Raw genomic sequence first — 21,869 nt, 5'->3', positions numbered from 1 at the left:
TAGATAATTAAGCGGCAGCCGCCAGATTAATGGTACAAAAATAATATTATCGCACTTAAGAAAAAGTATTTCACTTCTTATCTCCGGGCACTATCCGACTTCCGTAGAAATCAAGCAATCGAAGCCATCAGATAACCTACAATGGGGGCGATCGTTTAGCTTCCCTGGGTCGACCCGGTCTGCCCCGCGGTGCGTTCGAATACCTTTGAGTTTGACGTCAATCCAGGGGCTCACCCGGGTCAGCCCCCAGTTCCCTGCTTGTGGAGTGGGTCACTTGGGGGCTGGCCCCAGGCACATGACTACGAGAGCGGTGGGTGATCGTTCGTTGAGCTCTTGTCAGTAGTCTGGTCCCCTGACTAAAGATTCCTCGACGTCTCTTGTTAACAGAGCCTAGTCGGAGATTTTTTGGGTCTGGGAACCAGACTATTCGCACACGTGGTTTTGTCAGTTGTCGGCAGTTGTCGGCTTTTTCGTGTGGCCTCTTTCCATGCTTGACCTTGACCCAATGGTCGATCCACACAACAACAACAACGCTCCACTCACAGTTTGTGGTAGCCATATATACACGGGACGATATGGAGTCCAATTTAAACTCAGAATCCGTTATTACGTGGCTACATTTTGTCACAGCCGGGACGGCGGTCATCATTGGGTAAGTATGAGGATAATTATAGGATCCTAATTATATGTTATAAAATTAATATTTTGCTCGGACAAGTTTCTGCGCGAATATTTAATTTCAAAGTTCAATGATTATGTTGGATTGTTGGTGCAATAAAACTCATCTGTATCTGTATCTGTTCGGTACTGCACACAAACTCCACTAAAGGGATATCAATGGTGCAGAATAGTCATAGCTAGCATAGCATAGCAGCTAGCATTCAGTCATTTCAAAAATACATGACAATACAAAAATACTTCCAGATGGGCTAGGACTTTTAGGAGAAACAAAAGCAACATAATTACTGTGGTCCATATATCTTCCTCCCCACAACTGGTTGTAAAACAAGTAAAAACGAGTAATGAAATATGTATTTTTTTGTAGGCCTATAATAATAATAAATAAAAAAAGTATAAAACAATGTATAATTCAAAAAGATAGGAAATTTAAGTTAATTTAATATTATAACAATGAATCAATTAACAATCATGAAAAAATTTCAGAAAATTTGTTGTGTGATGGCAGCTGGATTTTTAGCAAGCAGGCAGGGGGAAAGTTTTCGTATGGCACTTTTTCATTCGATATGAAATTATAGTATCTAATCATGGAGGTAGAATTCTACCTCCATGATCTAATTAACCTCATTGAGATATCCCTTTTGGCTTTTTGTAAGAATGAGTGGAAAAGTTATGGCGCCATTTGGAAAGTTATCCATGTAATAATAAATGGATAACTTTCCATATGGCGCCACCACTTTTTCACTCATTTTTACAAAAAGGGATATATCAATCAGGTAAATTAGATACATATTATTTTATTTCGAATGAAAAAGTGGTGGCGCCATACGGAAACTTTTCCTAATGAATGCTACTATATTATAAGGGTTACACACCTATATTTCGACACCCCTATGTTCCGACACCCCAATGTTCCGACAGCTCAGCCCATATTTCGACATCCCTATGTTCCGACGCACCCCTGTATTCCAACACCCCTGTATTCCGAAACCCCTATATTCGGACACCCCTATGTTCCGACAACTGAACCTATATTCCGACACCCCTATGTTATTTTCGCACAAGTTATTTTCGCACAATATTACTCTGTTCAACAATAACAAAAACACAACTTGTATTACAGGTTTCCCGACAAATTTCGGCCGGGAATAGGCCTAAGTTTGGACATTCGTAAGTTGAATTTGTACTAATTTTTTTTAAAGGCAGTGGATAGTGGATACTAATGGTGATTACTCAAAATAATTATTAGCATAAAACCTTACTTGGTGACGAGTAATGGGGAGAGATTGATGGTATAAAACTATGTGAGAAACGGCTCTCTCTGAAAGGCCATAGTTTTCGAGAAAGACGTAATTTTCCACGAATTTGATTTTGAGGTCCTGAAATCAACCATCTAAATGCACACAACTTCGTGTGACAAGGGTGTTTTTTCTTTCATTATTATCTCGCAACTTGGACGACCAATTGAGCTCAAACTTTCACAGGTTTGTTATTTTATGCACATGTTGAGATATACCAAATGAGAAGACTGGTCTTTGACAATTACCAATATTTTCCACTGTCTTTAATTCAAGGAATCAAATAATAGATAATCGAATCACACTTGAATTTGTTGCTTGTTTAGGCTGAGTTTCATTTGCTGTATGGTTATGAACATAAGCTGGCAACAAAACACACAAAATATTGTTGTTTTTTGTACACTGAGTACCAAATTTTTTCTCTAACTATTGCAGGTACTTAGTGTGGACTTACACTTTCTTCATTAGAAATGGAATTCCTGGACCACTGTCCATGCCATTAGTCACAACCATCAAAAGATCACGAGAGGTAGGATAGAGGCTTCCATATTTTCTAAGATACCGTGGCAGCAACAGTTGGCTTGTCTTAAAATGCTCATGAGCGGTCTCCAAACGGCTGCTAGATTTGACCAACCTCCATTATTCACACCAAACTAGTATACAAATATTGACTGCTTCGAGTGCTATGGTTAAAACTATGACTCCCTCTGTGATCCCGGAGCGTTCTTTTTTCCCAAGGCGAAACTATGACTCCCGTGGTGATCCCGGAGCGTTCTATATTCCCGTGGCGAAGCCGTGGGAAAATAGGACTCTCCAGGGATCACCGAGGGAGTCATAGTTTTAACCATTGCACGAGTAAAAGAAGTCAATATTTGTTTTATAACACCCCGAACATTTATAAATACTGTATTATTAAGTTACATACCTGAATGCTACAATCCACGCGCGACGCGAATACAGATTCCGAAAATTTTTACTGCTGCATGTAGTGTCATGTAGGTAGTCCGAAATGGTTACAGACTATTAATTTATCATCCTCGTACACGCACAGACGTTTGGGTACTGCATGCCGTGTGATAGTCTTCGGCAAACCGATGCACTATCACACGGCCGTCGTCTAGTGAAGTTAAGACTTATCATGTGACGCGCTCTAAACCAATGAAAAGGGCAGAATATTGGTAAGGGGTGTTATAATCATAATTATTCCCCTTTGATATCCCGTATTGAAAAATAGTGTCATAATTTAATTGAACCCCACTCCATTGCACCCACATTAACTTAAATGTTGGTTTTTATACTAGATCATGAACCAGGCCTGATAGTTCACGGAGGCAACGAATGCTCCAGTATAACTTCCTCATCATAGGGTGCTCTTTATCAAGGAGAAAATGCATTGGTGCCCTTGCCCTTTCAAAAACAAAGCATATATAGGCCTGATGAGCGTCAAAATTGTCTAGCACCATAAAGTACAAATACTTTGGTAGGTGCTCAGCTTTATGAATTGAATAATGTTGGTTTCATGCGTGTACCAGCTACCTTAAAATGGTATATGCGTGCACTTGGCACCTTTTGTCAAAAAACACAAAAACTATTTCACAAAGAAAACAGTTGATTTGAAGCCTCGCAGCACAATAAGCACATTGTCCCTACCAACATCCTTGTTGATATTATTATATAATGATATCCTTGTTTAGTATAGGGGCCATTTATCCGCTAGTGGATGAGCCAATCTTTATATCACATGTTAATACACCCCACGTGTCCACTGACCAGTCTTCAACCAATCAGACAGAGTGGTATAATTTCTCTGAGGTATTCTTTTTATGTTCTTGTAACACTTAAGATGAAACATAGTAATCCATGTTTTGTTTTTTGTTTTTTTTAGGCAAGCTACCGCTGCGATGAAAAGTGGATACGGAAGTATGGTAAAGTTGTGGGGTAAGGTGGCATTTGGTCTTGGCCAGCCTCGCGTCTTGGTCTCGTTGCTCTATGCAGACTTTTGTATTGTTTACTAAAAACTTAAAGATGAGAACCCAGTGGGGCAGGCCTGGGTCGTTAGGTAATGGGGTAACCATGACTCTGTTTATTGTTCTCAAAGAAGTTCGCTGAAAAAACAAAGCTTTTAAGCTAAAAGTCAAGCATGTACTTCACAGGTTGTCGGGGACTTTTCCCGGCACAGGTGCATGTACTTCTTGTACGCTAAGCATTCTTTCTTTGCTTAGCTAGTCTTGTAATTCAGCGCTAACCCTGGAAGGTGAAGAGAGGTGACCGCTCGCCCAGAATTACTCATAAGCAGAATCAGGAATGAGGCCAAGATGTGATGATGACCACTTCTTCAGAAGCAATTTTTATTTGTTAATAAGTCAAGTGTTTTTTTTTCTAAATAATTTCAACATTTTTTCAACATTTTTTTAGGTACCAACAGATATTGTTGTAACCCTGTCTCAGACTTTGTCTTCAGTTATGGCTGCGGCTGTTGCTAAGGGTGTTGCTATTGGTAGTTACTCAAAATAATCATTAGCATAAAATCATGCTTGGTAACGAGTAATGGGGAGAGGTTGGTAGTATAAAACATGGTGAGAAACGGCTCCCTCTGAAGTACCGGTAACGTAGTTTTCGAGAAACAAGTAATTTTCCACGAATTTGATTTTGAGGCCTCAGAATTAGATTTTGTGGCCTCGAGATCAAGCATCTGCAAGCACAGAACTGTGTGTGACAAGGGTGTTTTTTCTTTCATTATTATCTCGCAACTTTGACGACCAATGGAGCTCAAATGATCCCAGGTTTGTTATTTTATGTATAATGTGTCATGGCCGAGTGGTTAAGAGCATTGAATTCAAGTTCTGATGCGGACACCGAAGTGTTAGTCCGAACTCCGGTCATGACACTGGTGTGTCCTCGAGAAAGATACTTTACTTTAATTGCTTCTCTTCACCCAGGGGTTTTAATTGGTACCTGCGAGGGTAGAGGTTGATATTTTGTATGAAAAAGCCACAAGCGCCTTACAGGCAGCTCAGGGCTGTATACTCCCTAGGGAGCTAACAAACATTACAGGGATGTTATTGGCCCTATGACCAGGGCACTAATGTAAAGCGCATTGATTTGGTTATTGTGAAATGCGCTATAATATAAGAACTTGTTATTTTTAGTATTATAATGTTGAGATACAATTACCAATGTTGTCCAGTGTCTTTAATACTTGAGTGCATAATGATGTGGTTATGTAGCCCTACCCATAATATTCTGCGAGTTTGAACAAGGCCTAACTGTTCAATCGTTTTCCTGTTTACTCTGTTTGAAGGTTTATTGTTTCCCTGATTACTCTGTTTGAAGGTTTATCAGTGCGTTTGGACCTACACTCCTCATATCAGATCTGAAGATCCTAAGACAGATACTTGGCCCGGATTTCAAGAACTTCCACAATCGGCCGGTAAGTTTATCAAAATGTTCAATGTCTAGTCAGTTATTCGCTCTGCAGGGTCTCTAAAAACTTTGTTAAAAAGTTTGCTGGGATCTCTCTCACACTGCTCAAGAAGCCACTCACAATCTGTCTTCTTGCAAGATCAGCAGGCAGAAGTTCATGACGGATGTGGATGTGGAATGGATGGAAATAAAGGTACAGATGAGTGATCGGGTTAAAAGTTCCGTCTTGCACTTGCCTCTCGTGGGTGGTCAATCAGTTGCTCTCGTACGGCAGCGATGTTTTCCTGAGATCTCGCTGTCCTTGGCCTTCCTGAACTTCCTTTGTTGCGATTGAGGCTGGTTCCTGATGTGCTTCATACTTTATCACATTGACCCAGATTGTTTTCTTAACTGTTGGTTCTCGGTCTGGGAATGCTTCTCCAAAGGCCTCCCATGTAACCAGCAAACTTCTGGTTTCATACCATTTCTTGACCACAAAGATTCTCTGTTCTGCCATTAGCTGAACCATTGTGACAACCTGCGGTTTACACACTGTCTGAAGGCAAGAATGACTAGGACTATCTTGGTTAAATCGAACCCAGGTCATATGTTTGTCATTGATAATGAAATCCTTTGTTTTTGCACCCAGATTGGAGGTTTCTCTCGGAGTAAACGACTACACAGTATGCTGATCACACTGAGAGATGAAAAATGGAAGAACATGCGAAGTGTTATCTCACCTGCCTTCACATCCTCCAAAATCAGACAGGTGAATCTCAAGCTACATAAAGGCCTCCAAGAAAGGCAAAACTAACATACACTGGTACATAGCTTGAATAGTTTACATGCACCTCCAAACAGTTACATGTACTCTTTCAGTGAAACACCTCTTTAATAAGGACAGTTACCGTGTTTGAAGTGTGTACACACAAACGTCTCACAGAGAGTGTGTGCCCTTTGTCAGTCAACCCAATGTTTTTCCTCCGTTTAGTGTTCTGTTTTTACATAATATCAGAGTTTTAACATCTCTATGTTTCTTCAAATGTGAGCAGCAAACGGTGTAACTAAATGTGTGTACCTTTTCAACGTCTTTTGAACCGCACCAATACTATTTATCACCTTTGAACAAGAGGCACCAGACTTTCAAGTGTACTAAACCATACTGTCTGGTACCTTGCCCACAGTGTTTTTGTTAGAACCTGAGTGATGATAGTAGTGTGCATGTACACCATAGTAATAGAACCAGGAGAACGCTGAGTGCGTGCGATTTCGTGAGACCATTTTTATGGACATGGGACGCCGTTTTTTGGTCATACATTTGACGCCATGAACAATAAACAAGAAACACGTAGAAATGGTCTATGTGCGATGCCATTTTACCAAACACAATACAATAATACAATACAATACAATAAAACTTTATTGTCCCTGCAAGGGAAATTCCTTTGGCCTTATTGCTCACATAAAAATACAGTCACCAGTAAAAAGGTACACGTGTGTCATGCAATGATCATTTTGGCATACAAGTGTATCGCATGGTATCGATACGCTGAGTCCACAGAGAGGGCGGCCGAGCTCACTGTTCTCTTGGATATATTTATATGATGTTCATTGATAACTCCAGAGAATCCCTTCTGACACATGGGAACCAAATGGGTTTAAAAAAAAAATTGTTTTATTCAAGTCGCCAGACACACAAGGCCTGAAGGCAACTGAAGGTGTGGGCTACAATTTTTTCTTTTCCATAGGCCGTTGCCACCTACTTCTAAGGCTGAAACAGGGTTACCCCCTTTACAGTCCATACAGATGAAGGCTTGGGTGTCATCAATCTGAAGCCTGGTCGTTAGAGCAGAAAGCACTACCTCCCAATTTTTTGTTTGGTAGAAAGTGTCACAACCAAGATTCGAACCAAACACCAGAGCTTGAATCCGGTGCTCTTAACCACTGGGCTGCGACCCGCACATTGCATAAAACAAATTTACACTTGATGAAGCAGTATGAGCAATCATCAAAGAGACACATAATTGCAAAGGAATTTTGAGGGAGTGTGATGGCTGGATGTTTGTTCTTAATGGCCCCTAATTTTTTTTTTATATTTTGTTCTTTTCTACAGATGGGTGCGATACTAAATGAGTGTGCAGAAGAACTCCTATTAAAGAAGGTGAAGCAGAACGTTAAGGAAAATCAGCCTGTGGAAATCAGACAGTAAGGTCAAAGGCAAAGTCTATCTTTGATTGTTTTGAACATTTTGATTGTCTTAATAAGGGAATCAATGTGTAATGAAGAGGTTTTCAACTAGTGGTTCAATCCCAACGAGGCCTGGTTCTTGATAATTTTACTAAGACAAAGTCGAGGTAAATTATCAAGAACCAGGCCATGGCTGGTTTAAATCACTAGTTGAAAACCGATTCAGCACACTTTGATTTCCATTCATAAATACCTCAGACAGTTTCACTATTCCTATTGGTGGAGAGTGCGTCACGTGGGTTTCAGCCGTTGCTCTCCACCAAAAATAGGAATGAAGAAATGTCTTACAAGCACAGGTGCAAGCTCGCGTGTCACGCCCATGTTTCCACACTTTTTACTGGTCATACACAAAGGTTTATACACACCCAGCTGAGTGTGGGTTCAGAGTGTGGATTCGACTGCCAGTCGTGACACCTGTGTCCTTAAGCGAGACACTTAACCATGATGCTTGGTCCTTCAGATGGGACGTACAGCCGTTGATCCAGTGTGTTGTGTAACACATGTAAAAGGACCCAGTGCACTTATTGTAAAGAGGAGGGGTTTATACTCGGTGTTCCTGGTTTGATTGGCAGCATATTGCGCCACAGCACCTTGTAAACCACTGCATGCTATGTAAAAGGAATAGGTCTCAAAGTTCAAAACGTATTCTCAGTTACCTTGCAGGAGAATACAGTATGTTACACAGCTGCTACAGGATAATTTTAATATTTTAACTATTACCTTTTTTGGGCCAAACAGACATCGTAGATACCAATTTATTACCATATTACGCTAAAAATTTGCATTTGGTAATATGCAATTCAAGTCAAAAATGCACCTCTCCGCGCGGCTTTTTCAGCCGAGAGTCAAAAACAGCTTATCTATTATAATGACCCCTTGACGTCAGTGCCAATTTTCCCCTAATTGGATTTGAACACAGTTCTCCAGCTTTGGCAAACTATTTTCCACATTAAATAGCCGCCAATGACATCACGATTCCTTTGTCGCGCAGGTTTGTTTGACCTCACGTTTTTCAGAATTTTGGCTTGGAGTGTTTTGGGGAAAAAACATTTTTACCATGGTCTAACGTGAGGTATGAGACTCGTTATTAGTTTTTTTCTGTTTCCCGTGGACTGCATGTATTACAAAAATGTTACAACAATATATTTCTGAGCGTTCTGTACCCGCTGTTAAAAGTACCTTTAGCATTGACTGTGTGACAGATATGCAGGCTATATAAGAAGCCATAATTATAATAGTATGTTATTGTACTTCATAGTCTGTTTGTGTCTTTCATTGTTAGGTTATTTGCAATGTTGTGTCTTTCATTACTAGGTTATTTGGTACGTATACCATTGGATGCATTGCCTCGGCCGGTTTTGGACTACAGCTGAATGCACAACCTGATGAAGGAGTAACTATCGATGAGTTCATAAAAAACGCCACAGAATTCTTCTCTAGAATGAAGTCCAAAAAGTGGCTGCTCTTCGAAACATTTGGAAGTAAGTATTTATTTTGGTGATGCCATCTTTGTCTTTTATTGTTTATTCTATTTTATAATTTAATTTAGGCTTTTGCTTTTAAAATATTTTTTAATATATTTTCATAGTCGTTCATGGTGGTCTGTTTCTGTTCCCCATTTTATTTTATTTAATCTTCAATGTATGCTTTAATTTTTTGTCCTAGGATGATTCTATTTTAATTGTTAACTTTGTACATATCAGATTGTTTTTCTAATTGTTTTTTATCCTTTCCTGTAATTGGTGGCTCGTCCGCTGTTGGTTTGGTCAATAAATATAAGATATCAATAAATATAAGATATATAATATATATATCTTACATTTTTGCCTTTCAAATCCAGCTTACCTAACTATGCATAACAAATGAGATCATAATACAATCTCTTGTGTGTAATTTTGGCTTGGTGGTTATTTGTTTATTTAGTTGTTTATTTTAGTTTTGTTTCAATGCAAACCCCAATACGCATTCTAGAAGGCAACTCATGGTTAGAGCTATAACGGAACAAAGACGAAGAAATTAAACAAAATATAAAGCTAAACCAAGTACAACTCCAATTCCGTATTCGGATGCTTGGATAACAAGAGAATTGATTTATCTTAATTGTGATCATTCACCATCTTGTTCTTGGCTGATTTTTGTCTTTCAGCTTTCATACCGAGGTTTGTCAAGCTTTATTTTGATCTCGATTTGGTGCCCCAAGCCAGCGAAAACTTCTTGTATGAGATGTCAGAAGCACTCCTGAAGAAACGAGAGGAAGGGGCAGTGCAGGTAGGGCTAATTTTGGAAGTGAACCGTGCCTGGTTTTAAAAATGCGCAAGCAACTTGTGTTGTTGTTTTGTAGGTGTTCGGGCACTCTGCCATTAAAATTACAAGCTTATGTTTCAGGTATCTTTCTTACTATTCTTTTGTCATTTTTTTAACTTAATGTCATCTTTTGTGAAAATAACTGCAATTCAGCCAGTTTTACTGCAAGAGTGTTTTTACTGTATCAAATACACCAGTAATAATAATTTTAAAAGTTGAATGTTTGAAAAAATCTTATCTCATGAACTACATTTTGGATTTTTACAATCTGTACGTCTTATAAACAAAGTCTCCTGAACCAGCCGTCGATTCCACCAAACTCTTCTTAACTTAGGATTCATCTTAGGACTTAGGACGAGTTCAGTTCCGTATCCAGATACGTAGGACGAATTGGACCCACCTTAAGTTAGTACAGGTTACTCGTCCTAACTCGAGTTAGGATTAATCCTAGCATTTCGTGAAATCGGCTGCAGAAGGGATAAGGTACGATTAAGGTTCCTGTAGACCTCTTGCAGTACGCACAACGTACTCGCATGTGCCTATCCTGGATGTCATTTTGGGTGTCAAAATCGAATACAAACATGTACAAAAGAGAGTTGACACCCAAAATTACCCGCATTGTTCGGAGGTGCATTCTGTATTGTGTAAGAAATCAATACCTCCCCCTTGCATAACGCAAAACGCTACAGGTATGCTGAGGTAACGCACAGAGAACAGCACTGTCCAATGATCTGCCTCCTTTTTGAGAGTGTGACGTCATATGCAGCTGGTCTATAGCACATGGTTCAGTTAGAATGAAGGTAAAAGTTAGGTCAAATTCAGGCTAAGATTTGAAATAAGTGTTGAGTCAGTATCAAATTTATGATCAGGTTTAGGTTTTTAGGCACACTTTAAGTCCAAATAAGAGCATAGCATAGGTCAGGCTTACTGTAAAGCTTTGGTGCGTTTAATTTATGTAAAACAAGGAACAGCTTTGTATTTGTTCACACATAATGTCTTGTTATTATTTTTTGTGTTTTGATCATCGTTTTGAATTTACATATTGATCATTGATTTCCACTGCAAGATTTTACAAAACAATGAGTTGCTTTTGACCAAAGGTTAGATTGGATCCTTTGCTTTGCATTGGAATGATTCATTGTAAAGTTCAAACTGTATGTTTTAAATTTTGCACTGGTTCCAGGGACATATTGTGGACTTTATGCAGTTGCTGATAAATGCCCATGAACTTGAAGATGATGATGTCTCTACAGGTGAAAGGTCATTGTCTCCCGGGCCTGGATCTAAAAAGACCAAGCTTGCCATGGATGATGTGGTTTCTCAGGTACATTATATAATATGCTTTACATGGAACCTTTATATCCTATTTGGGGTGTGAATGGTCCTCTATCGGGAGCAGATACTTGAGTATACTGGGCCCAATTTCATGCCTCTGTTTACCCCCCGAATTCTGCACTGACGATCACCATTTTCTGCTTAACTGTGCAAGCGCTGAATTTCTGCACTAGTTGTGTTAGCTAAGAATGCCTAGTAGCCTGGAGTACGCACATGCACAAGCAAAGAATTCCCTGCTTATACTCTTGAAATACGCTTGATGAAAGCATGGAATTCCCTGTTTCCCTAAGCGCCGGTTCTCTGCTGATGCTTTGGTAAGCAAAGCGGCCATAAAATTGAGCTCTGAAATATTCAGTGGTAGTAACACTCGCTAAGGTAGCTACCCCTGAACTTGGCCAATTGGAATTTGGAGCCTTTATGTCCCCAGGAGTGTGGGAATGGTCCTCAATGAGAAGGTCTTGAGTGATGAAACCTGCTTTGTAGCAATCGAACCCATGGTGGTCACTACCTAAACTTTGCTAAATGGAAAAGCATCACTCTAGCTGGAACTGTCCCATTGATGGTTTGAGAGGTCATGCATTGGGAGTTACTTCTGGGGAGAGGGCTAGGGTGGGAGGGGTCACTACCACTTGATTTTAGGCTGATACATCTTTTGCATAATGACGTCACACTCTCAAAAAGAGCCTTCACTGAGGCCAAAAAGCGCCCTCACTGAGACCAAATAATTACCCCAAATGTCACCATTATGAGAAGGGGTTTGCACTGGTGTTTTTATCTGCCATTTTTGACTGCACCTAGTAAGATGCTACAAAACTTTTCACACACTTTGTAGCTCGGCATACATCTGTAATCATTTTAAACTGCCACTGGTTCTTCTCAGCTTTGATCCAACAAAATCGCAAAGCTATACAGTGTATCCTCAATGGATGGGCTCTGTACCAGTTCTTATTCCCCTGTCATCTCCTCTTCTGTGTACAATCTGAAGTGTGTGATGTTCCTGTTGGCTGGATACGAGACTACATTGGCATGCCTAGTCTTCACCACCTACCTGCTAGCCATTCATCCTGACATCCAAGACAAGGTGTGTGCGGAAATACAAGAGGTCCTTCACGAAGCGGAGGCTACACGTGTGACCCTTGACCTAGCCAACAAGATGCCTTATTTGGGCATGGTCATAAATGAGTCATTGCGGTTGTATCCACCAATTACCAGGTACATGTAAACCATGTTAATAAATAAGCGAGTGCTTACCCAGTGAGTTTCCCTTGTGGCTTATTACTTGATAATAAATAAGCAAATGCTTTTTTGGTAAGAAATACATTTTGGTTTAGAAGGAGGGGACCAGTTGCCGACCAATGCACATGAAATTTCTCTTTGACTTGCGGTGAATCTGAAAAGTACCAGTGGTGTAATAACTCAACCCTCAGATCATAATTCCAAGGTGATCGGAGAAAGCTGTTATCTGTGAATCCAGCCCATGTTAATTTCCCAATGGGGGACGGAACCTTCGGGGGACAGAGTCCACCGGATATCTGTGGACAGAGTCAAGCTTTTTCTGGAAGACCATCAAAGCATCCTGATCAATACATTGAGTCATGAAAACACTTGTCCTTTTCAAACCCACCACGGGTCAATTTCACAAAGAGTTAAGACTAGTATTAACTTAGGACTAGTCCTAGGAATTATACAAAACGTGTGGCTAGTCCTAAGTTAGGACGAGTAACTGGTCCTAACTCGAGATAAGACTACTAGTCTTAACTCTTTGTGAAATCCACCCCACATCTCATAATAGACATTGACTGGTCCAAACTTTGGGTAATTATTTCTTGTGACTGACGACTCAAACTATCATATCATTTGTATCTACTTTTGTTTGCATTGTTGAATCTTTTTATTGTTAGGCACATTGAGGAATCTGTGACTCAATTATCATAACTCCCTTTCAAATTTGAATTCAACTCGGCAAATTACTACTTTGTCTTGTTAGGTTGGTCAGAGTATGTAACAGAGACACTGATGTACAAGGTCTACACATTAAGCAAGGAACAAGAATCATTGCACCATTGTGGGCCATCCAACGGGATCCCGACCTCTGGCCTGACCCTTTGACCTTTAACCCTGACAGGTAAGCTATGATGTCTCATGGCCATTTTTCAATCTTGGGTTTGAGTATAACTTAAAGTGCGGTGATTAAAACATGGAGTACCACTTGGGATTGAATTATCTCAAATAAAGTACAGAATTCTGTTCATTTTTACTCGGGACTGTGTGCAGTGGAGCAATTATTTAGGTCGAGATAACTCAAGAAGGCTTTGCATATTAACTAAAAACTTGGTTTGTTGATTGGTCTTGGAATCCCACAGAAGGCTATTGTTTTGGGATCCCCTACAACAAATGTGATGGTCATTAAAGCTGAAACAAAATAACTGGCCAAGTGATAACTCTAGAAGGACTTGGTATATCAATTCCTAGTTTGATGTGGGGAGTTTGTCTTGGGATCCCCCAGATGCCTGTTGTTTTTAGACCCCCTATGTCAAACATCAAGGTCATTACGGCTAAATTAATGACAAATATTGCCCTTCTTTAGTCACCAAGAAGGTGACTAAAGAAGGGCTTGGCATATCAATTACAGAGATGATGTGTTGATTGGTCTTGTGATCCCCCAGGTAGTCAGGCAGCTTTGCCAATGGATTATATCATTCTTTGTCGTTAAAAGTACTTGCTTGCAGGACATTTGTCTTTACCAAACGCACATTCTTTTTCTCCTAGATTTTCTCCAGAGTCCCAGGGCTCTACCAATATGGATGCCTTTCTCTCGTTTGGTGTTGGTCCTCGAGCGTGTCTCGGCACTCGGTTTGCTTTAATGGAAGTCAAGATTGCCTTAGTACGACTCCTTGCAGAATTCAAGATTGAAGTGACTAAGGAAACTCCGGTAAGTGCAATACCTTCCAAAGACAAACTTTGATATTACCAGCACGGCTCAGTATCATAAAGCTAAGACACTGGACACCTTCGGTAATTTGTCATAGAGCAGTCTTCTCACTTGGTGCATCTCAACATATGCACAAAATAACAAACCTGTGCCAACTGCCTTTAAAGGCAATGTGGACACTATGGGTAGTTACTTAAAATAATTATTAGCATAAAAACTTACTTGGTAACAAGCGATGGAGAGCTGTTGACAGTATAAAACATCTGAAGTAACGTAGTTTTCGAGAAAGAAGTAATTTTCCATGAATTTAATTATGATTAGTATGATATAGGTTTTCTCTGTCAATTTCGGCAAATGAGCAGCCAATTTAACCGCCAAGCTATTCTATTTCGCGCGAAGTTGAATGCAACTGAAAAAGGTCATTCGATTTCGTTTTATGATTAGTCAAATGTAATGTTGCGTCATTCGATTGAACAAAATAATCATTAAATTTAACAATTCATCAAAGCAGCACTCAAATTCGCAGACGCTTCTTGAGGCATGTGTGTCACGAAAAAGAATGACGAATTGAACATAGTGCTCATCATCATCATCCTTCGTCCTTAGACGGAATAGCAGAAGCAGCTTTGATGAAGTGGTGCCAGGTTGCTTTGTCCCTCATGAGTTGTTGAGTCTCGTTTGGATTGAGATTTGTGTCTCGGGTGATGGTGTCAATGTAGCTCATTTTCCTCCTGCCGCGATTTGGATGTCCACCATAGTGCTAAAGGAATTTTACTCGACTCAAAACGAAAATGACTGGCCAAATTCTGAATTTGAACCGCAGTAACAACTGGAGAGGCGATACAGCTTTAATTTGAACGCATGAAAATGAAATTTACTCCTCATTTACGGAATTTGACTGAGAAAACCTATAATAATAATAAACGCCTTACATCCATGACTGGACCCCAAGGCGCTGTACACATCCATGATTTCGAGACCTAAGAATTGGATTTTGAGGTCCCGAAACCAAGCATTTAAAAGCACACAACTTCGTGTGACAAGGGTGTTTTTTCTTTCATTATTATCTCGCAACTTTGAAGACCAATGGAGTTCAAATTTTCGCAGGTTTGTTATTTTATGCATATGTTGAGATACACCAAGTGAGAAGACTGGTCTTTGAAAATTACCAAAGGTCTCCAGTGTCTTTAAGTCATCACATGACATGAATGCTGTTTCACTATTCTGAGAAGTAGCAGATTTTGAAATGGGGGCATCCATTACAAAGCTACATGTTATGGTTAATTTTTGCAAAGAAGCTGTTCAAAAGTATAGTGCTGATCTTGCATTAAGAGAATTGTAATTGCACTTTTTAGGTGAGCTTTGCGGTAGCACTGTGTGTGAAACTATTTTGAGTAGTGTTGGATCTGAAAAGAACTGGTGATTGACAACTAAAAAATTTTCGATAAGTATGCTCTGATCGACTTCAGGAGAGTGTTGGACTATATTGCTAGATGCTGATTAAGTTCTGCCTTCGAGTTTCTAGCAACAGTAGTACAGAAGACGGTCCAAGCATACTGATCAAAACATTGAATTGTCAATCACCGGTTCTTTTCAGAACCAACACTACTTGAAAGAGAGTTTTGCTACTGCATGCAAACCTTTGCCTAATTATACTTCCACCATGCAAAGTTTTAAATCCTGCTTATTGTACTTTTTGACAGGCCACTTTGGAGCTTAGCAAGGGTCTCTTCTTAGCCACAAGCCATCCTCTTCCCTTGAAATTTGTGAAACGTGCTTAAGAGAAGCTAGCCTATACACTGAGTCACACATGACAATTTACAGTTGTCATAAAACAGGTTATTGTGTAGTTACATTTCAACTATATTCCTCATTTCATTTGTTTTTATTTGCCAGCAAACATGAAAAATCAACTTAAACAATTGCAAATCAAAAGATCTACAAGAACAAGCAATACAACAGTTTAGAGAAGAATACAAAATGTAAAAACACTTTGCAAAGTGCTTAGAAACCCGGCCTGGTCGCAGCCAGATACATGAACTATAGGAAACAACCTCCAGTGGGGGTGGTACACAAAAACGCTAGAAACAAAATAAAGGACAAGAACCCTGTCAGGGAAAGCCAATAGTGACAAAAAGTCACTTACAAAATAGCTGACCTTTTGGTTCTAACCTCTAGTCGTCCAGCTCTAGTCCTACTGTACATGTACATCTCAATTAGACTCCTCCACCTCTGGGCCAACTGTTAAAGCCATTGGACACTTTCGGTAAACACTATTGTCCAAGGCCCACACTTCGTGTATCACAACTTCTATATCAAATAACAAACCTGTGAAAATTTGGGCTTAATCGGTCATCAGAGTCAGGAGAAAACAACTGGAAAACCCACCCTGTGTCCGCGCGTTTCACTGTGTCATGACATGTGTTTAAAATAAATCCGTAATTCTCGCTATCGAGAATTGATATTGTTTTACTGTTTTCTCAAAAAGTAAAGCATTTCATGGAATAATATTTCAAGAGAAGTCTTTCACCACTACCTTCTGTAAACCCTGTCAGTTATTTGTAAATCTGTGAGTTTTTTTTCTTTTTTTTCTGTACCCAAAGGGTCCAATGGCTTTAACTCATACCTGCCATACCGGATTGGAATGGAATAGCCAGATGTTTGAGATAAGGCATTCAAACAAAATATTTTATGTTGGCATAACGGGCCCCCTAAAAATAGGGTAGGTTATTAAGGAGACACGACTTAAATAATGATAACAACTTTTAATCCCCAGAGTGTTATTTTGGGTGTAGGTACATTTACTCTTTACGCTTGCCAAAGAGAAGGATTTAAGATTGGTCGGCCATGTTGGGTTGAATGTACATTAATGTGGCTCTATTTAACTTGCTAAAAGTGGCTTTTACACACACCTTACACACTTAGTTTTACTGTCTGTACAACTTGTGCTGCTAGTCCCTGTTTATATGTTTTTAAAAATAGGGAGAAAGTTTTGCCTCATTGTGGTTCTTACTAGTATATTGTAAAAGAACTTTTAGTCCAGTGAACAAATTATAATTAATAATAATAATAATGTGGGCAGGCTAATCATCCTTACTCAGAGCTAAGAGCTGAACTGCAAAGGACGCGGCTACAACGTGTTCGAGAAGCTGGCATGCAAGGGCGCCTTTGGCTGCTAGCCACATCAACTCATTATAACCAGGGAGCTCAGCCAAAGATCGAAACTGTTTGATTTTTTTTTTTCCCGAGGGAGGAAAACCAGAAGGTTTGGAAAACCCTCGCGGCACAGCTGAGAACCAACTCACAACTCACATATGACCCCGGCCGGGAATCGAACCGGGGTCACCTTGGTGAGAGGCGAGCGCTTTACGCACAAGCCAACCATGCCGCCCATATTAAGCTACTGCGTGTGATTTTTACCCCAAATTTAACCCCTGACATATATGCATGTCAGTATTTGTACATCTGTGTCATACAAAAACCATGTAAATTACATAGTGTAGTTGGTAATTGAAGATCTATCTAATTATAAATGCTTGGACAAACCATTGGGTAAACTGAGTTGCTGACAAAAACTTTCATGATTTGAAGCATACAATGTTGATGCTCATAATTAAAGCCTTTTAAATGTTGCACTGGTTTGATCTGTGTCACACTCATGATTGATGAACCCTCATCAATTTTGATCAGAAGATTTCCCGAGGATGTAAGGGGGCGGGGGGGGGGGGGGGGGGTAATACCAACTTTAATTACAGCTTGAGACTACTCCGACTTTGTATGTATGCCTGCAGGCATTGTTAGCAGTGCTTGCCATGCTTTACGGCGGGGGGGGGGACAGTTTGTCCACAGCGTTCTCAGTTCTCAACTTCTAATTAATTCCTTCCAATGATATTTTCTTAATATATAGTTATATACGTCCATTCACTCCCGCCCTTAATAAATTATTTCTGGTCAATACATTGACATTTTTCGTCCAGTGACGGCTTTCCTTTAATCTTGCTTTTGTCTATTGGTTTTTGTCAATACATTTAAGTTGTTATGTGTCAAAGACTTTTCCTTTAATCTTGCTTTTGTGTAAATGTGCCTGTATGTTGATTTTTTTATACTTTTTGCTCTATCGTTACTGTGTTTTAGTACTTCTTGATCAGTTTTGTAGAATTATAAATAAAAAAAATAAAAAAAAAAATTGTAACATCACAAAATAAACTTTGTAAAGTTGTATTCAAATAACGTCTTGAGAGTAATATCTTTTCAAACAGTTTTTGTACTTATCGGACTTCCAACTTTTTAATAGTAGATTTTTTTTTCAGAATCATCTCTTTATTTCAATTGTTCAGTTCTTAGTTTGCAGTTTTAGGCAGAGAAAGCTGGGCTGGGGTGGGTTGGCACTTTGGATGTGGCCAGGCAACATCATGGAGGAGCACGAAGGGCTGAAGGCTTGGCACTTTGTGTTGATAATAGTGATTCTTCTCAGTGCACTTCATGCTTGGGCCAAATCAGTTACTTTGAATACTTTGGAGAGTAATTCATACCAAGTTTTGTTGCCTTAAAGGGAAGGTACACCTTTGATAATAACTCAAAACAAATATTAACTTAAAACCTTACTTGGTAACGAGCATTGGAGAGCTGTTGATAACATAAAAAATTGTGGGAAACGACTCCCTCTGAAGTAACGTAATTTTTGAGAAAGAGGTAATTTCTCACTAAAATAATAAAAGACTTCTGTCCAGATGTCGTTTATTGTTATCTGAAAGCACACAAATTCGTCGAACAAGGGTGTTTTTTCTTTCATCGTTTTCTCGCAACTTCGATGACCAATTGAGCCCAAATTTTCACAGGCTTGTTATTTTATGGTTATGATGGGATGCACCAAGTGAGAAGACTGGTCGTTGACAATTACCAAACGTGTACCCTTTCTTTAATTCTAGTCTGCACTAGCAATATGAAGACTCTGTTCACTTGAAATAATGTTTTGAATCGGCCACCATTGTTATTGTAAATTGTGGTCTTAAGAGCCTGCCATCGATTTCACAAAGAGTTGGGACTCGTCTTATCTCGAGTTTAAACGAGTAACTCTTCCTAACTTAGGATTAATCTTAAGGTCTCCATGCTACAGTGCAGGGTTGGGACTCGTCCTAAGTCCTAAGATTAGTCTTAAGTTATGAAGAGTGTTGTGAAATCGACGGCTGGGTTTCCACCTGAATTAAAGTAAGTTATTGTTTTAGTTTATTGTTATAATTGATAAATTGATTCAATTGGCATATTGAGTATGATTCAATCTTGTTTGCTTGCATGGTTTGTTGTCCTGTGATTATGTTTCATGTGACCCCTTATATGCTATAATATTGCTTAACAATTGTTTGGAAATTAATGTTACGCAGTCCCAGTGATTGACATATATTTATAATAAGGGGGAATCAACTGTACTGAATGCATCGTGTCAACAAATAAGACGCATTCTGTATATTATTATTTCATTCTTAACAGCTTGCATGGTTTGTTGTCCTGTGATTATGTTTCATGTGACCCCTTATATGCTATAATATTGCTTAACAATTGTTTGGAAATTAATGTTACGCAGTCCCAGTGATTGACATATATTTATAATAAGGGGGAATCAACTGTACTGAATGCATCGTGTCAACAAATAAGACGCATTCTGTATATTATTATTTCATTCTTTACAGCTGTAATAATATGCAGCTCTTAAAGGGAATGTATACGTTTGATAATTGTCAAAGACCAGTCTTCTCACTTGGTGTAATCCCAACATAAGCATAAAATAACAAACCTGTGAAAATTTGGGTTCAATAATATTGGTCATCGAAGTTGCGAGAAAATGATGAGAGAAAAAACACCCTTGTTGGACGAATTTGTGTGGTTTCAGATAGGGATAAAAGACTTCTGGCTAGAAGTCTTTTATTATTTTATTGAGAAATTACCTCTTTCTCAAAATCTATGCTACTTCAGAGGAAGCCGCTTCTCACAATGTTTTATACTATCAACAGCTCTCCAATGCTCTTTACCAAGTCAGTTTTTAAGTTAATATTTGTTTTGAGTAATTACCAAACGTGTACCTTCCCTTAAATGTAGGGTTTCATACCTGATAGGCGTATAAGCGCCCATTAGTAATTCGACATGTATGCATGGCTATATAAAGTTTAAATTACGAGACCCATTCAAATATAATAATCTAAGCATTTATGTAGCATTCTTACACACAAAAACAACACACAACGCTTTACAACAATCAATAGCCTAGATCGATATCAGCAAATGACACAAAGTCGTGATGCAGTTGAACATCCAATGTTAAAAACTCTCTTGATATTCAATGCTCAAAAGCACTGCAGTGGCGTTTATAAAAACTGCTCTGAGAAAAGATTCCCTTCGAAGTAATGTGATTTGGATGAGACAAGTTTCCACCGCCGAAAACATTTGATTCTGATGAGAAACGACTCGTGCATGGCGAGTCAAATGAGTGTCACTACAAACGCAGCTTTGCCAAAGTTGTAGTACACGGGGAAATTGGGTCCTAAATTCAGGACGCTTTTTAAGGGTCGATTTCACAAAGATTTCTGGGTCGATTTCACAAAGAGTTATGGACTAGTTTAGGACTAGTCCCAAGAAATATCAAAAACGTACAGCTAGGCCTAACTCGTCCTAACTCGAGATAAGACTAGTCCCAACTCTTTGTGAACTCCATTGATTCAATACAGTGAATACAGTGAGTCTGTATTTTGTTTCGGGCATAGAACAACTCCTTGGTCTATGTTTCTAGTAATAAAACAATTTTTAATTTTGTTTAATATTCTGACATGTAAACATTAGCTTTAATTCAATCAAATTAAACTCGTTTCACGTGACCAATGTGGCGCCCTCTTTCAACCTTGTGTCTTAGTGAACATTGACATCATCTAATTATAGACAACGAAGACGTGCAAAGACGGTTTTAAAATGTCTGTGTAAACTTTGGGAGGAAAAAACGTAATAATCATCAGGCTAGTCCAATGTCATTGCTCTATATATACAATTAAGCTTGGTAATGAAGCACGAATTTGCTCTGTATGGGCTAATATACAAATATTGACTGCTTCGAGTGCTATGGTTAAAACTATGACTCCCTCAGTGATCCCCGGAGCGTTCTATTTTCCCGAGGCGAAGCCGAGGGAAAATAGAACGCTACGGGGATCACCGAGGGAGTCATAGTTTTTAACCATTGCACGAGTAAAAGCAGTCAATATTTGTTTTATTACACCCCAAACATTTCTAAATACTGTACTGTTATTATTAAGGTACAGACCTGAATGCTACAACCCACGGACGACGCGAATACAGATTGCATACACTTTTACTTACTGTGTTGCATGTAGTGTCGTGCAATTCGCAGTGGTTACAGACTATTAATTTATAATCCTCGTACACGCACAGGACGTCTGGGTATTGCACGCCGTGTGCTAGTCTGTCGGACTAGCGCACGGCGCCATGTGCTAGTCTTTGGACTAGCGCATGGCAAACCGACGCTCTATCACACGGCCGTCGTCTAGCAAAACTAAGACATGTCATGTGACGCGCTCTAAACCAATGAGCAGGCACAATACTTGCAAGGGGTGTTATAATGTACCTTATTAATGCAGCTAGTTTATAGTACTAATACAATAATCATCAAATAT

At 39.3% G+C, this 21,869-nt stretch overlaps 1 protein-coding gene across 2 annotated transcripts; it reads left to right on the top strand.

Annotated features, from left to right (window-relative positions):
• Window positions 1-214: 214 nt before the first annotated feature.
• On the top strand, window positions 215-17,913 carry LOC139936010 (cytochrome P450 3A13-like). Of its 2 annotated transcripts, XM_071930709.1 has the most exons (14): window positions 215-652; window positions 1,802-1,848; window positions 2,412-2,505; window positions 3,862-3,914; window positions 5,310-5,406; window positions 6,028-6,147; window positions 7,492-7,583; window positions 8,940-9,106; window positions 9,772-9,893; window positions 11,113-11,253; window positions 12,250-12,476; window positions 13,252-13,389; window positions 14,034-14,196; window positions 15,900-17,913. In XM_071930709.1, exons 1-14 carry the CDS (start codon window positions 488-490, stop codon window positions 15,975-15,977), a joined length of 1,704 nt encoding a protein of 567 aa, XP_071786810.1. In that variant the 5' UTR covers window positions 215-487; the 3' UTR covers window positions 15,978-17,913. The 2 variants fall into 2 exon arrangements, with proteins under 2 accessions (XP_071786810.1, XP_071786816.1); XM_071930715.1 differs by lacking the exon at window positions 1,802-1,848 and having other exon boundaries at window positions 218-652.
• The last annotated feature ends 3,956 nt before the right edge of the window (window positions 17,914-21,869 follow it).

This window comes from Asterias amurensis, chromosome 1, assembly GCF_032118995.1.
Source record: "Asterias amurensis chromosome 1, ASM3211899v1".
Taxonomy (NCBI): Eukaryota; Metazoa; Echinodermata; class Asteroidea; order Forcipulatida; family Asteriidae; genus Asterias; species Asterias amurensis.
The sequence above is the reverse complement of the archived record's forward strand: the minus strand, read 5'-3'. Positions and strand labels throughout refer to the sequence as shown.